At 30.7% G+C, this 15,217-nt stretch overlaps 1 protein-coding gene across 1 annotated transcript; it reads right to left on the reverse strand.

Annotated features, from left to right (window-relative positions):
• Positions 1 to 12,769: 12,769 nt before the first annotated feature.
• Positions 12,770 to 14,059, reverse strand: LOC127792458 (vascular-related unknown protein 1). Its single transcript, XM_052322946.1, has 3 exons — positions 13,442 to 14,059; positions 13,250 to 13,318; positions 12,770 to 13,116 (listed from the first exon to the last, which is right to left on the reverse strand). The coding sequence occupies exons 1-3, from the start codon at positions 13,937 to 13,939 to the stop codon at positions 12,958 to 12,960; spliced, it is 726 nt and encodes a 241-aa protein (XP_052178906.1). The 5' UTR covers positions 13,940 to 14,059; the 3' UTR covers positions 12,770 to 12,957.
• Between the last annotated feature and the right edge of the window lie 1,158 nt (positions 14,060 to 15,217).

Genomic DNA, 15,217 nt, shown 5'->3' on the forward strand with positions numbered 1-15,217 from the left:
TTCAATGTGGTTTTATTCTTGAGAATGTCACTTGCTTTGTTTTCCCCTCCCTTCTCTATTTAAGTATAATTAACGGATCTTTAAGAAAAAATAAAATATAATCAGAAACAAAATAATTGTGACATCAATTCACCATTGATTTTGTACATATTTTGGGGAAATAATCCTTTTATAAAAATAAGGGTGAAGTTAGTTAAAAAAATAATAATCTTTTGATTCTCGTAAAATAAAAGTAAGAGAGAGTTTTGTGTCATATTATAATGATTAATTCTTGAAAATGGGCACAAATTTTATATATTTAAATTATATTAGCATATGAAATTGTATAAAGAAATCCAAATGATGTATATATAGAAAAATTATAGAAAATCCTATGTTTAATTGTATACTAGAAACAAAAACATTTGTTTTACTTTAGTGGCATTTTTATTAAAAATTTACAAAAAAAAAAAATAATATTCATTTATTTACCCCAAAGTTGTGAAAGCAAAGCCCATGGGCTGCTTCATTCCTTTGTAGTGGGCCTCCAATTCCAGGAGCCCATGGGAATGGGCCAGGATGCTACTGGGCTAAATATGAAACCGAAAGGCAAAAACTAAAGACAAGTAATTTCAGTACCAATGCTAAATTAGCTCTTTTATTTTGTGAACAAAGTTTTCATAAATATATATGTATATATATATATAGAGAATTGATATGTTACCCGTATTGCCCGACACAAACTAGAGGGGGATTTGGGCCTCATCACACCCATGAGCCGATGCCGTCTCTTTCAAATTGCTTATATTAGACAATTATTATGTTGTTTGACGCAGATAATATAATAATTCTACATGTATATATAAATCTTAATAATTGTAAAGCATGGACTATCTTTTTAAAGTATAACAGTACAGATTAGAAAGTAATTATACACTAATTTGTCAACTTTTGCTTGTACTATTATTCTTGGCAAAAGCACCATTAATTTTGCTTTAGTTCTGAAATCAAGTGCCAACACCATTGGAACAATTCATATCTCCAATTTTTTGGAACAAAAAAAAATAAAATAAATTGTGCAACTCATGAAAAAGAAAAAAAGGAAAGTTGTGATATTATCAAAATACACACAAGTGAATGATTTTAGTAAATTACAACGATAGACGTATAATCAGGGGTGAGTAACATTTCGGGATTTATTAAATTACAAATCTTACCTTTATATTTAGATTTTTTATTTTTATTTTTATTAAGAGTGTGCATAATATTAGAACATTTTAAAGACAAACATCATCAAAAATACTATTATGCTTAAAATATTTGTTTAGATACGTACACAAACTTAGCTTCAAGATTTGCATTGAATGGTGACAAATTTTATGTAACTTTTATACCATTCAAATCATGATTTAAATTGAAAACTTTTAGTTTTTACTTAAATTAGATGATGAACAACTAGTTAATTAATATATGATGATGGACCTAAGTATATATTCTACACTAGCTAGCTTTCTATTAAGACATGACTTGAATAACATTTATTAAAATTTGTTAAGTTTGGAATACCCACATTACAATAAATTTGTCTTTTATAGATAAATAAGTAGAGTTAAATATAATTATTAGAGACAAAAGTTGATAAGTGTTTCTAAATGTAATATTATGTGACTCTCATTATTTAATATGTAATTTTAATAAAAATAAGTTATTAATAAAGGTACAATTAGTGATACAAGCAAGCAATGTAGATTATTTGCCATCTTTATTATGTATGAGCATATTTATTATCTCTACTTACGTTAGTGTCAGTTATTATTATTAGAGATGCTTAATATTTTATTTAAAGACATTTATTAATATTTATCTTTATTTGTCTCTAAAAATAAATTTCTTTTAATGTCACAATCCTACATGCACTACAAAACAAATTAGTATTTCGCGATAAAAAAATTTGTTGCTAAATGCCTAAAATTTCATTCGCTAAGTAATTAGTGACATAATTAACGACATATTTTAATTCGTTGCTATAATGGGTGTCGTTAATTATAAACGAAAAAAATTATTGCTAAAGCGAAAAAAATTGGTCACTAAATTGTTCATAGTACCGATCCAAATTTGATTTAAGAGATGGAAAAAAAGTCCTAGAGATGGAAAAATTCTATCACATAATTGAAAATTCTAACATGGTTCGCTTAATCATAGAGCTATGAACCCAATTAGTTACATATTCGTCTCAAATTATCAATAAGCTAATTTTTCCTACTCTTCATTATAAAATTCGAACTTCTCGTCTCACTCTTGATCCTATCACCAATTAATTAATTATTATTAAATTATGATATATGAAAAATATTAATTATTTTATTATGAAATAAAAAAATCCATAATATAGAGTTGAGATCTCTGAACTTTTCACATATAATAGAATATAAATATTGTTTATATTTATATTTTAAAATATAAGAATCAATTATTTTATATTCTAAAATATCAATTATTATTGGTTGTATGCTTTATATCCTAAAATATCAATTATTTTAATAAAACATCATACCAATTATTATTGTGCGCGCACTTTATTTTCTAAAATATTAATTATTTTATATTTTAAAAATACTAATTATTATTGCACGCATACTTTATATTTTAAAATATAAATTGTTTATATTCTAAAATATTAATTATTATATTATTACGCGCATGCTTTCACTTTTGATTATTTTTATTTTATGCTTTTTAATTTTCTACAAAATATTATATAAGAATGTCATTTTTTACAAATTTTTTATGTTGGAGGGCAGCTGTCTCTCAGGGTAGAGATGGAAATTATTCCGTCTATACTCTTTAACTTAGAGACAAAAATTTTCTATTTTGAAATCAAATATGGAAAAATTCTATCAATGGTCAAAGAAAAACATATAAAGACAAAAAATTTCGTCTCTAAGTAAAAAAAAAATAATTTAAAAACACATTATTTTCATCTCTAAAACCATTTTTTCAAACCGGTCTTTATTAGAGATTGAAAAAAATTCTCTCTTCAAAATTCGTTTTTAAAATCAATTTTTTTTTTAATTGATGTGATCCCAACTAAGGAATACAAGTTGATGAGATATCTCTTATATTGCCGTAATTAGATAAAAGAACTACCATACATAGTAAGCAAGTTTGTCTCTTTGACCACGTGAGGTAAGTTTTACACACCACTCTTTGAGTTTTTAACTAAATTGGATGGATCACTCTTTATGTTTTTTAAAATTACGTGCATCTCCGTTGACTTTCTAATTAACCTGCTTGTACCATTAACTCCTTGCATTAAAAAACCACTATTATTTTTAATTAAAATCTCAAAATACCCTCCATAAATGTCTGCATGATAATTATACAAAAACAAAAAAAGAAATTAAAAAAAAATATGGTTAGCCAATAGCTTATTTGGAAGAACCCAAGTTGATTGGGTTTCTTCCTCTATACAAAGAGAGAAGAGAGAGAGACCAACAATTTTAAAGAATCAAAATTTTTAAAAAATCCTTTGAACTTGGGTTTAAAGGCTAGAACTCGAACCTAACTCATAAAACCTTCAAACCTAGAAATATAGGTTGAAAGGGTTTCTTCCAGTTTGATTAATGCTTTAAACCCATGTCCAGGTTCTTTCCACACCTAACCATTCATGATGGGTCTTTGGTATGGAGAGAAAGAGAGGGAGACTTATGAACCCACTTTAAAAAAAATACTTGTCATCGGTACAATTTAGTCAAAATTCAGTGTGTAAAATCTAACCTAAATTATATTTAGATGAACTGATAGATAAAGACATGAAATTTGAGAACAAAGATTTTATGCTTTATTTTGTATGTTGTAATTGTGCTTTTGGTTAACATTGGAGGAGGCCGACAGGACCACGTGAACACATATGAAAATGAACATTGGATTCATACATATATAGGACAAGTGAGAAAGATTGGGATCAGATCAGATTAATGGCTTTGTGTTTTTCGTCACCCAAATTAATGAATTGAGAGGATTGTTCCTTCCTTGCTTGTCACGGGAATGAAGGCCTAATCTTATTCTTATTCTGTCTAGCAGCATTAGTTCTTTCAAGTCAATGCACAGCATAATCTATACACACAGAGACACATATATTAGCTTTTAAGACTAGAATTGTCCATTGTTAATGGTTAATACTAAAGTAAGTGCATACAAGTGGCATTTTGATGGGTTAATCAACGAAAATTTGCCCCCTTTGATGGGCCATTGGCTTCCCATCTCTTTTGTCAAATCCACAAATCACGCTATCTTTTTCTTCAACTCTCATGTTTTCATTACATAAAAGAGGGCTTTATACATTATTAGAATAAGTATCGACTCGGATGGGGTGCAAAAATAAAGAGACCATGCAAAAAATAAGAAAGATATGATACAACACAAAAACATAAATGTAATTTTAAAGGGATAGAATATACTTTAAGATCGTGTTTGTTAATTAAAATATAAATTAAAAAATACAACATATGAAAAGTATTTTAAATTTTTATTTTTTTAATATATTTATTAAATTTATTTGATGACCATTAAAAAACAAGTCATGTAACTTCTTATTTGGTATTTTTCATATAAACCTCTCTCCTCCTCCTTTCCTTAAGATAAACATATTTTGAATTTTACAGATAAAAAAAAAAACCTATATGTTCTCTAGTGTATTTCAAAAAATTTAACAAATAATTTGATAAAAATTTTGGAATGTTTTTCACCTTTATTTTGATCATTTCATATTTTAGTCTGAAAAATATTTTAATTTTATTTTACTCATTTTAACAAATACTATCTAAAAAGAATATATACACCGTTTTGAGTATTGTAAAATTGAGTAAAAGAAATTCTTTTGAAAGAGATGAAAATTATTGTTGATGTGAATATAATATTATATATTATTTTTAAGACTATTATTGTTTTGATTTTTTTTTTTTTGGGGGGGGGGGGTGGAGGAGGGGGGGAAGGGGTTACTTTAATTAAAATGGAAAATTTTTGCAAATGTTTCTTTTCATTTTGCAATGATTTTGGTGCTAGTTATATATAAGTAATATGGTTAGTTATTTTTTTAATTAACTTGGGATATTTTGGGCTTCACCCCCGACTAGTCTCTAAGAGAGGTAGACCTCATCCTAACCCAACCTTAATAAATCATAGTATAATCTTCATATACTGCCTCTAAAAAATTTCAAACCTAACATCTCATGAGGTGTAACATGATTAATTATTTAATTGCATGCATGTTACGGTGCTCATTTGATATTTCAATCGATTATGCAAAGATTAGGAGATGGAATTGAATTAAATTATCATAAAAAAAGAACTACACTAAAATTTGAAAAATAAAAAATATTGTTTAGCTGTATTGGTTGAATTATAATCAAAATTAATGGTGAAAATCTAATTACAATACTTGACCAAAAGAAATACAGAAATTGTTATGGCGGTGGTGGGGCCACAAACCCCCCCCCCCCCCCCCCCCCCAAGATCATCTCCCTATATATGTACATAAACTATATATAATTAGGGGTATCTTTTGTAGATTAAGAATCCAAATACTAGTGTTATGACTAAAACAAAAATTAAAAATCAAAGTTTCCATTCATTAGAACCATCAGTTATAGACTAACCACATCAACTAACATGGTTTCACTTTTATAATTTAAAGTGACCTTTTGTCATATATTTATTAATATCGAAACAGTAGCAAGTAAATGATTCAACCAATAAATTACAATCCTTTCTAGATGGGCCCTCATTTGGTTGGGAACAAAGACAGGCAAAAGCAATTTTAATATTAGGCCAACCATCAAATTCATTGATATTAGCAGCTTAGATAATTAGTGGTGGATGAGGTACGTGTATTATTTTTGTTAGAGTTCTTTTCATAAGATTAGTAGTTTTGTTGGTTGTAATGTAAGATCATAGTCCACTCTCTTAACATTTTAATTAATACCAAAAAAAATAATAAAAAAGTACTAACATAAAATTGGATCGTGACATTTAAACTAACAGTAGCACGGTGGAGTTAATTTTATGTGGTCAAAATTTTGACTTTGATTAAAAAAATGTGTAAAATAACAATAAAAATAAAATACATAATTATAGAAAAAAGGTGATTTGAAAATAAAAAATAAAATCAGAATGAGGCGAGGTTTGCCGAAACAAATTTCCTTAAGACAGATTTCGCCCATTGCACTAGTGCTAACAAGATCAATAGACGTCTGTTTCCAATGATATAATATTTTTTTTAATAATTAGTATAACACAATACTAACTTTGTCGGGCGAAGTAAAAATTGATTGTAATCTTCTTAATAAGAGGGAAGAAGTAATCAAAAACTCGTGCATTTAAAAAATAATTGAGAATTATTTTAGTAAGAAAAATATTTTAGAGAAGGAAAGAAAAAAATCAATTAATTTGAATTGATTTTTGGATGGAGAAAATGGAATCAAGGGGTTATATTTATAGATTTCAAGTGTCTAATGGTAAAAGATGATATTGTTTGATTCAGATTAATTTGGATTGTCAAATTGCTTGCGTTATTTTAGATTTGGGTTCAAGACAACTGTTATATTGCCCACTATCGGGCAACATAGCAGTGCCCTTGAGTACTTGGGTTCAATCTAGTGGTTCAAATTACACTTCCGGCGAAGGTCTAGTCTCTTATCATGCACCTTTTATTTCTAAACAAATGAAAAAAAAAAGAATTTTTTTTCTATATTTCTATTTTGAGGGTAAGGAAGGGTTAGTAATGACTTGTACAATCATCTTGTCAAGTGAAAACAAACACACAGTTCCTTTCAGTCCTTTCCGAATTCAACATCTCATAAAGCTAGTGAGGTAGAAAATGACAAGAGTATTTTCTGGTGGGATTATTAATTAACTTTTGAAACATTCATTGAAGGAGCTCGACTTGTTCAGTACAGATGCCATTCACTTGATTAGAACGGTTGCCCACTTTTCTAGTTAAAAGAAGTAGTGAACTCCGTCAAAAGCTCCATGGCTGCCAATGGCATTGCACTTCTGAACAGCCCTTTTAAGTGCGATTCCAAGTTTTGCTAGCTATGTATTGGTCCAGTTCAACTTATATTTGTTATTGATGAATTTTATGCACTGTTACAATCCAAATTAAATTTAATACCTCAACGGTGATACACTATTTAAATAAAAAAATTAAGATTTGCATTCTCTTTGCTATTTTTAATATGTTTTGAGTTTTTAAGTTTTCAAAACACTTAAAACGTGTTTACTTTATTATTTTCAAAAATATATTTTTGAAAATAAAATAAAAATTATAAAGAAAACTCAAAACAACTTTTGAGTGTTTTCAATCAAAATTCACTCAAAATGCGAAAAAGCAACCCCCCTTCCCTTCCAATCTCGCACACCCAACTTCTCTTCTCTTCCTTGGTCGTCGATCGTGCTCGCACTTGCCACCGCTACTGCCGTCGACCACGCCAGCCATCGATGATGCGAGCCCTTGAGTGTCAGGTTTTCGAGTATGTCAGGTTTTTGGAAAGGTTCTCCTATCTTCTATATTCCTTTGTTAGTTTTTTGGTATGTTAGTTGATGGCTCCTTGGGTGTCGAGTGGTTGCCTTTGATTAGAAAAAATCACCGGTCACGGTGGCCGATAGTGAGTAATAGTGTATGTATAGGCAGGTGGGTCAAACATTTAAGCTTAGATCAAAGGAGATTTGACCATTGGATCTTACTATTTTTTGGGTATATTGGTCGATGGGCCTTTGGGTGTCGGGTGGTTGCCTCTGATTGTCAAAAATCACTAACCACGGTGGTGACTGACAATGCATTTTGAGTTTTGTGACCAAAAATTAAAAATTAGATTTATGAAAATTCAGTCGTTAAATCTAACCTATTTTTGTACATATTAACCCCCTTGACTTGGAATTTTTAATGGTAGACTCTGATTGTGTGAATATTGAGCCAGCGGTGGTCACTGGCGAGGGAGAAAATGCAAGGTGCCGGAGAATAGAAGAAGAAAACAGAAAAAAAGAAAAAAATATTTTTAAATTTTGAAAATATAGGATATCTATATTATAATTAAAAATATAGGATAATATATAATATATTATTAAGTGTATTACACATATTATGTATAATAATATTTAATATAAGTTATTGCTAATATCAATTCAATAATTAAATTTATTGTTTTATTTTAACAGCGGAATTTTATTAAAAATAATTAATTTTATTATTTAATAATCAAATTCATTGAATAAAATATCACAAAATATATTTTTTTCAAAATAGCAAAGTAAATGCATTTTTCTAGTTTTTTGTTTTAAGAAATAATTTTTCAAAATGACAAAAAAAAGATACGTTTTAACAGACACTTAAAACATAAAATTAAAAATAAATTTAAAACTTAAAACTTAGACACGAAAGAAAAGGCAACATAAAAATTCATGCCGCTTGGGGAGGATGATGTCGATGTACACTATGTATGTGGGTAAGGTTAATATGGGAAGGTTTCCATGTGCAAACAATGAGAGGGCCAAATGAATATTATTGTGTAGAGGCCACGAGACAATTTGGAGATTTGATCCGATTCTGATGGAAATATGCATATCTATATATGTACACATATATCCAGTTTTGGAGCAGTGGAGGTTCAAATTGATTTTCAGAGGAGTGACTTTGAAAAGGGACAGAAGCCTGTTTGATTCCTTTATGAGAAGCAGTGGCTGTGGGGAGCGACATGGACAAGTGAGCTACCACTCTCCAAAAATATATGCGCGCTCCCAGAATCACACTGTTTTTGATGCATATATAATGAGACTGATTACCTAATTGATTTGTTAATCGATCCAATACTGGTGGTTTCTGAAATAATCTATGGGCTAGGCCCCAATGCTAATTGTGGGCATTAATTAGTATTGTACCACATTACTACATTTTCTTTCTTTTTATATATCTAATAGAAGAACTAGCTAGCCAACTTGTGGCTTAATGAATATGCAAGTTTGTGCGCTCTCTCTCAAGGCCTGAGCCAATGAAGGGATATCAACACAGTTGAGTTGGAGTGACCTTGTCATGCACTTGTTATAAAATAGTTAAAAAAATATCTTAAAAATATATAGTTTTCTGATGAACTCTCTCTATATTACTTAAAGTTAGTAATTATTGCTCCTAGAGCACAGATTAAATAGTTAGATTATAATAAGTTGGGATTTACACCAATAGGTTGTGAGTTCGATTCCTTATTATGTGCAGTGAGACAAAATCTCAACCTATGATTTATTTTCTCTGTCGAAATTAAGGGCACGAACGACGAAAGACCGCGTAAGAACGATAATCTCAAGTTAGTAATTGTCAAAATCTCCAAAAGAATAAAAATAATGAAATGAGAGTAGACAATTTAGGATAATCTATATATACATTTGAATCTCGTCTGAATTTTAGTTCAATTTTGGAGAATCGCATCTTCCAAATGTTCATTTCTAATTAGAAATTTTTTGTATTTAAACAAATTTTCTAATTTTATAGAAAATTGAGATTGTTTTCGAACAAATAAACCAACTCTATTATATTTTATCTTCTCGTATCGATGCGATTTTAATATGTTGGAATGCATCAAGCTTATCTAAAAGATTAAATCATACTAGCCGAGTTCAATAATTTAGGATATGTTGACCATATTTTTGGTGATAAAATGGCCTTAATAAGCAATAATCAATCTGATGCAAATAGGACTATATGTTAAGCATGATATGTTTCTTTAGGAAAGTAAACGTGTGCATCCATCTAATTATTAAATTTTCCCATTTTACTTAATTTTAGGAAGATTTGGTGACATGTTGACTATTTTTGCTAAACCTTTGATCCAGGAGGAATAGAATAGGGTTTTCTAAGAGAACCTTCCTCTTTTTATGAGTTTTATTAATCTAATTTGCTTTATAGAAGAGGAAATCAAACGAAATACGTAGCTTGTATAAGTTATTCCTTAGCTCACTTTAACAATTTTGTTAATATGTTTGTTTACAATTAAACTTAAGAGAATATTCGATACTCTTGCCATCATTCTTTCTCCTCGTCGCTGCCAATTGTTTCTTACTCAGTGCCCGTGTCACCATCAATTCTAGCCTCACTCCTCTCACCATCGTTCCTTCTTGTCATCATCATAGATTGCTTTGTGCTTAGTGTTCGTGTGGGAGTCGATTTGGTTGCTCGATAGTTGGTGCTTTATTCTGTTGGTACCTCTTGTTGCCATCGATTATGTTTGAACTATTTTTTTATAATTTTTTATATTAAAAATTATATTTACAAAAAACTCTTATAATTTTTTAATTTACACTTTATGTGGTGTTTTTGTTCCTTTTTTTTTAAAAAAAAAAATCATTTTTTTTGTTTTTATGTTGTATCGAAAATACTTCATGTTCCTGTTTCTATACAACCTAGACTACTAGCTCATTTCTCGTTTTGTGTTTGGTCGGGTCTAGGATTTTTTTCCTGTGTAATCAGTCGTCTTTTTATTATCTCTCTATTTGATTTAACTTCAATATTTTTATTCCAGCAAAGAAAAAAAAAGGAGTAAACTTTGCCTCCACTCATTAAAATTAAAAAGTCGATCTATAATAACTTTTAAAATATTTTTTTTTCTTTTTCAATCAAACTCTATCATTTGAGATTTAGTGAAAAAGTAATTAAGATTGGCAGGACCCAAAACTGTTGAGAGTTTAAATTCACCAATTTTACTACTTATCAATAAGATGTAACTCTTGATAATAACTTTTGAAATATTATTGTGACATCACTTAGATATATAGTTTTTTTTCGGGTAAATTAAACAATAAATTGTCTTCAATTGTCACCAGCTGTTTGAATGTGGGTATTTTTTTGCAATATAATACATAAATAGTAGCTAGCTAGCTAGGACCCTCAGAAATGATCCAGAAGAATATTTGTGATGGGAGAAAGAGTCAACCATGAGAGGGATTTATGGTGGGATAATTGCCGAATGTCCTAAAACAAACTGTTTGTTCTTCATCTACTTTTAGGGCTTTGGCACATGGAGGGGTCTTCCATTGCACCCCTTTTCTGAATATTTTAGAATGAATGGCCTGCCATTGTTGGAGATACGCCTATATTTAAACCTATCAATCTACTACTTCTGTTTCTTCTTAATTATTTCTCAGATAATTAAACTTCTCCTTCCCATGGACCAATTTCTTTGTGGGTACCAGGAACTTGAGCCACCATCCCCTTCGGATTCTTCTCTCCTCTAATATGGTTCTCATGCATTTAATCAGCATTAATTTCAAACCACTTTTTCTTATTCTTTAAGCAACATACGCAAGCATGTTCTCATAACATTAATGAAAAGAGTAATGTTAGAAATTTTACCTAATTATGGTGTATTAGTCATGTGTTATATTTTCATTAAAAGAGGTGTTAGGCAGATGATAATGACACATAATTTCTTTAATATCTTCTAATATTGGGGAGGTGTTACATAACTAATGACACCGTAATCAGTCATAATTTATAACATTATTCTAATGAAAATGTAAACTAACTAGCCTACCCCCAGTTCTTTGTGGGCGTAAGTGATTTGGTGCGTGTGACATGTTGATTATTAGATGATTTTGACTATGTCAGTCTAATTAAAATAACAAATTAAAGTCATGCAGACTATGAGAAAAGAACTATAATCAAAGAAATGGAAAAGATGAGGAGTAAATAAATTTCTTGGATACTTATGTAATTTTAGCAAGTAACGCGACTCAATAGGTAAGATTATACTAATTCAAAATCTAATCAAAGAACCATTAAGACTTGCAAAACTCCAACTTAAAATCATAGTCATTGATCAAATTAAGGTGCTTTTGAATCTGAAACTATATATATATGTCCTTTGGAGCTTCAAGCATATCCCTTGCCCAACCAATTAGCAAGGCTCATGCACCTGTGACAAGAAGATCAGCAGTTACATTAATTTCTCCTAGTCTTAATTAATTAGTTAGTCTAACTTGCCGGCAGCAATAGGTAGTGCTTGCCAAGCAAGGTGCTAGCTAGATTTTTGTCTTTTCACTTTGTACGCTCGAATTAACAGGCCCATCTTTGATGGCCCTATGGCCCTTTCTAATTATCTTACTACTTAACAAAAAGAAAAAGAATTAGCTTCACTAGTACTGCCATCTATTAATGGTTTGAGAAAATAATATATATTCACTTTCTTTGACACTATATATGTTTTAGATATTTTCATCAACATGATATTCTCAGCTCAGCCGGCCGTACAAGTTGTTCAATTATCATTGTCGATTTAATTACTTGTAATTATTATGAGTCTTGCCGTGCTCATCACCATTAACTTGATTGGTGATTAGAAATGACATGGGATCAAAAGCCATTAATTTGTCGCCTAATTAAACACAAAAGAAAATGCTTTGTCTAGACGGTTCAGTTCATCTAATCTTAATTACTTTCATTGCAGTCTAATCTAATCTAATCTAATCTTCTCTCTCTATCTCTCTCTCTCATTTATCTTCTTGGCCATCACTACTTTAGGTTTTGTTACTTTATGAAGAAGTTATTATGGGTTGCGCAAGCTCTATTCTTTCAGAGGTCTTTTCCGGTTGTTCTTTGAACATACATGTAGAGCTCTGATTCAAACAACCCATTCTCGGATGGATTTGTAATTTGCAACCTCGCTGACTAGACTGTCTCACTTTCGGTGTTTTGCTTAACAAAAAAGGAAAGGAAATAAAGGAAGAAACTTCTTTAATTTCGTTTGAGATAAATTAATGTACAGTAAATGTAAGAAAGGAAAATTAATTAAACGTACGGAAAAGGATTACTGTAGAGAAGAACAATTTAAAGATCCTGGGTGTTCATTAATTATTAATATATATAATCAGAGGGAATTTTCTTTGTACATTTGAACTATTCTTGCCATTGAGAGAGAGGGGGGTGGGGGGAGATTATTAACCAAGGTAGTTGACTAGCATGGAGAAAGGAACCAAGCACAGCCCTCTCTTCTTCAGTTCTGTATATTCATCAATGTTCTTGTCTTCATAAGTCATCTTGTTTTCTCGATCATCTGTGTAAAATTCTGAACAAAAACCAGAGCCGCCTCCTTTTCCCTGCAAGATGATAATTATTCAGAATTATCATGCACTTCATAATATCCAACCCTAAAAACTTAATTATTATCCTCAACAATAGTATACAACAATAAGAGCATATATATATATATATATATACACACCCACCCACCTTTAGAGAGCTTTCTATATTGTCTTCTCTCTTTCTGGGATTGCTCTCCACCGGCTTCAAGCTGCTAACCTAGATAAAATTTGAAAAACTTTATCAATATGAAAATTAAAAAAAAAAATGTGGATGAATGAATAAATACAAGCACCTTTTATATATATAAAATGTATATATATAGATGTATATATAGTTAACCTTGGGGCTGTTAACGGGAGAACTAGCAGTATCCTCCAAGGAATCATCTCGAGAAATCTCTTTGGTTCTTGTTTTCTTGAAACTCAATTGCTTTGGCTGCACTGCGACTTCAACGGGAGAAGATGAGAAGGCTTGATTGCTGCTTCTGTTGTTGTTGTTGTTGAGGATGGCGTTCCATGGCGCACCAGAAGCGGCATCAGAAACCAAAGAAGGGCTGCCAAAACTGGCATCAACCGAGAAATAAGTCGGCTCTTGTTGGTGGTCTTCATCTCTTGAGAAATCTTGCAAGTAGGATGTCCATCCGCTCTCCTCGGGAGCGGCATCTGGTGCGGCCATGGAGGCACTGGCTTTGTCTGCTGACGAATCCTCCATCAGCGTAAGAGAGAAGAAATCAGAGAAAGAGATTTGTTTTGCAGAAATATTAGAGGGCTTTTCCAAGAGACAGATATATAACAGAACGAAAAGGTTGGCCAGAGAGTGGAGAAAGGGACCGCCCATAATTCAGAATCTTGGGCGGGGACCAAGGGCAAGAGGAGAGAGAGGGAGTCGAGAGAGAGAGAGAGAGAGAGAGAGAGAGAGAACGTGCTGGGAAGAAAACAAACTAATAATTGGGCCCAGGTTTTGTGTGTTTTTTAACACACAAGTTTCAACCTTACGCACTAAATTGAGGGAATCCATTGCTGTTGGCGTGCATCCATTGATGGAGTTTAGAGGGGGGCTCGTTAAGTTTGTGTTTGAGTTGGCTTATGGGTCCAATTAAGATCATATTTTCCAACCCTTAAAAGATAAAAATTAAAAAAAAAAAAGAAGGAAATACCTAACTCTTTATTTGTTTATTTTTGACTTGAACCTGCCAAATATAAAGGATGGCTGCACTTAGACAAACTCAAGCCAACCCACGGACTAGGCTAACACAATTAATAGAATATTAACCCAACAATTAGACCTAATTAGCATCACAGCAACAAACTAAACCTCAAAACCTAAAACATATATAAAAGTTGAGTAACGCCATAAGAAGCAAATATATTCAGTTTTGGTGGTTCACCATTTGTATAATACAAGTCGCAATATTTAAATTAGAAACTCGTTCAAATTTTAATATTCTTTTTTAATAATTTAATTTGTGGATTACCTAATTAAATCTTCACACTCCACCTTGCACAAAATCAAACCCTAAGCTAGAGCCCATCGCCCCTACTTCAATCCTGGACGGGGTAGGTCATTCATGGGCTGGGCCCGCTGGGCCTAACAATCATCATTAAATTACAGGCTGTTTGGAACCTCAAAATGATTAGCCATATATATAATGCCAAGTTGAGTCCAAAAACAAAAGCTCATAAGTGTTTTTTTTTTCAAATTAAAATTAAATTAATCATTAATTGTATTCAATTTAAGTAATTGCAAATTCTCTTGCACAATAAGAATAAATTTATTTTACTATTTAAAGTTTCTTATTTTGTGATACATTTTATTAGTTGTTTGCTTTGAAATTTTTTCTAAGCAATTAAAATATTCTTTTATTTTACCAAGAGATAGGCTAAGTCGCGAATTTAGCTGCATATTTTTTTCAGAATTAAAAATAATTTTTATTTTTTATGTCTATGATGAACAATATATGTCTCATTGAATAAAGAACGTATTACATGTACTGACAGGATGACAAGCCCCATAATCGAATCAAATTTTATCCAATGATAAAGTCCAATAGAATTTCATAGATCGAACTTCATCATCGATTATCAAGGAGTCACGAATGAGAAAAGGCTAAACTTC

This window comes from Diospyros lotus, chromosome 15 (assembly GCF_014633365.1).
Source record: "Diospyros lotus cultivar Yz01 chromosome 15, ASM1463336v1, whole genome shotgun sequence".
NCBI lineage: Eukaryota > Viridiplantae > Streptophyta > Magnoliopsida > Ericales > Ebenaceae > Diospyros > Diospyros lotus.

Bases quoted from the DNA above. Each gene is read 5' to 3' on its own strand.
- LOC127792458 (XM_052322946.1), bottom strand. From the start codon at position 13,939: ATGGGCGGTCCCTTTCTCCACTCTCTGGCCAACCTTTTCGTTCTGTTA. The intron at 13,319-13,441 runs GTTAACTATATA...AATTTTATCTAG, and splicing joins CTCCCGTTAACAGCCCCAAG to GTTAGCAGCTTGAAGCCGGT. The intron at 13,117-13,249 runs GTGGGTGGGTGT...ATCATCTTGCAG, and splicing joins ATATAGAAAGCTCTCTAAAG to GGAAAAGGAGGCGGCTCTGG.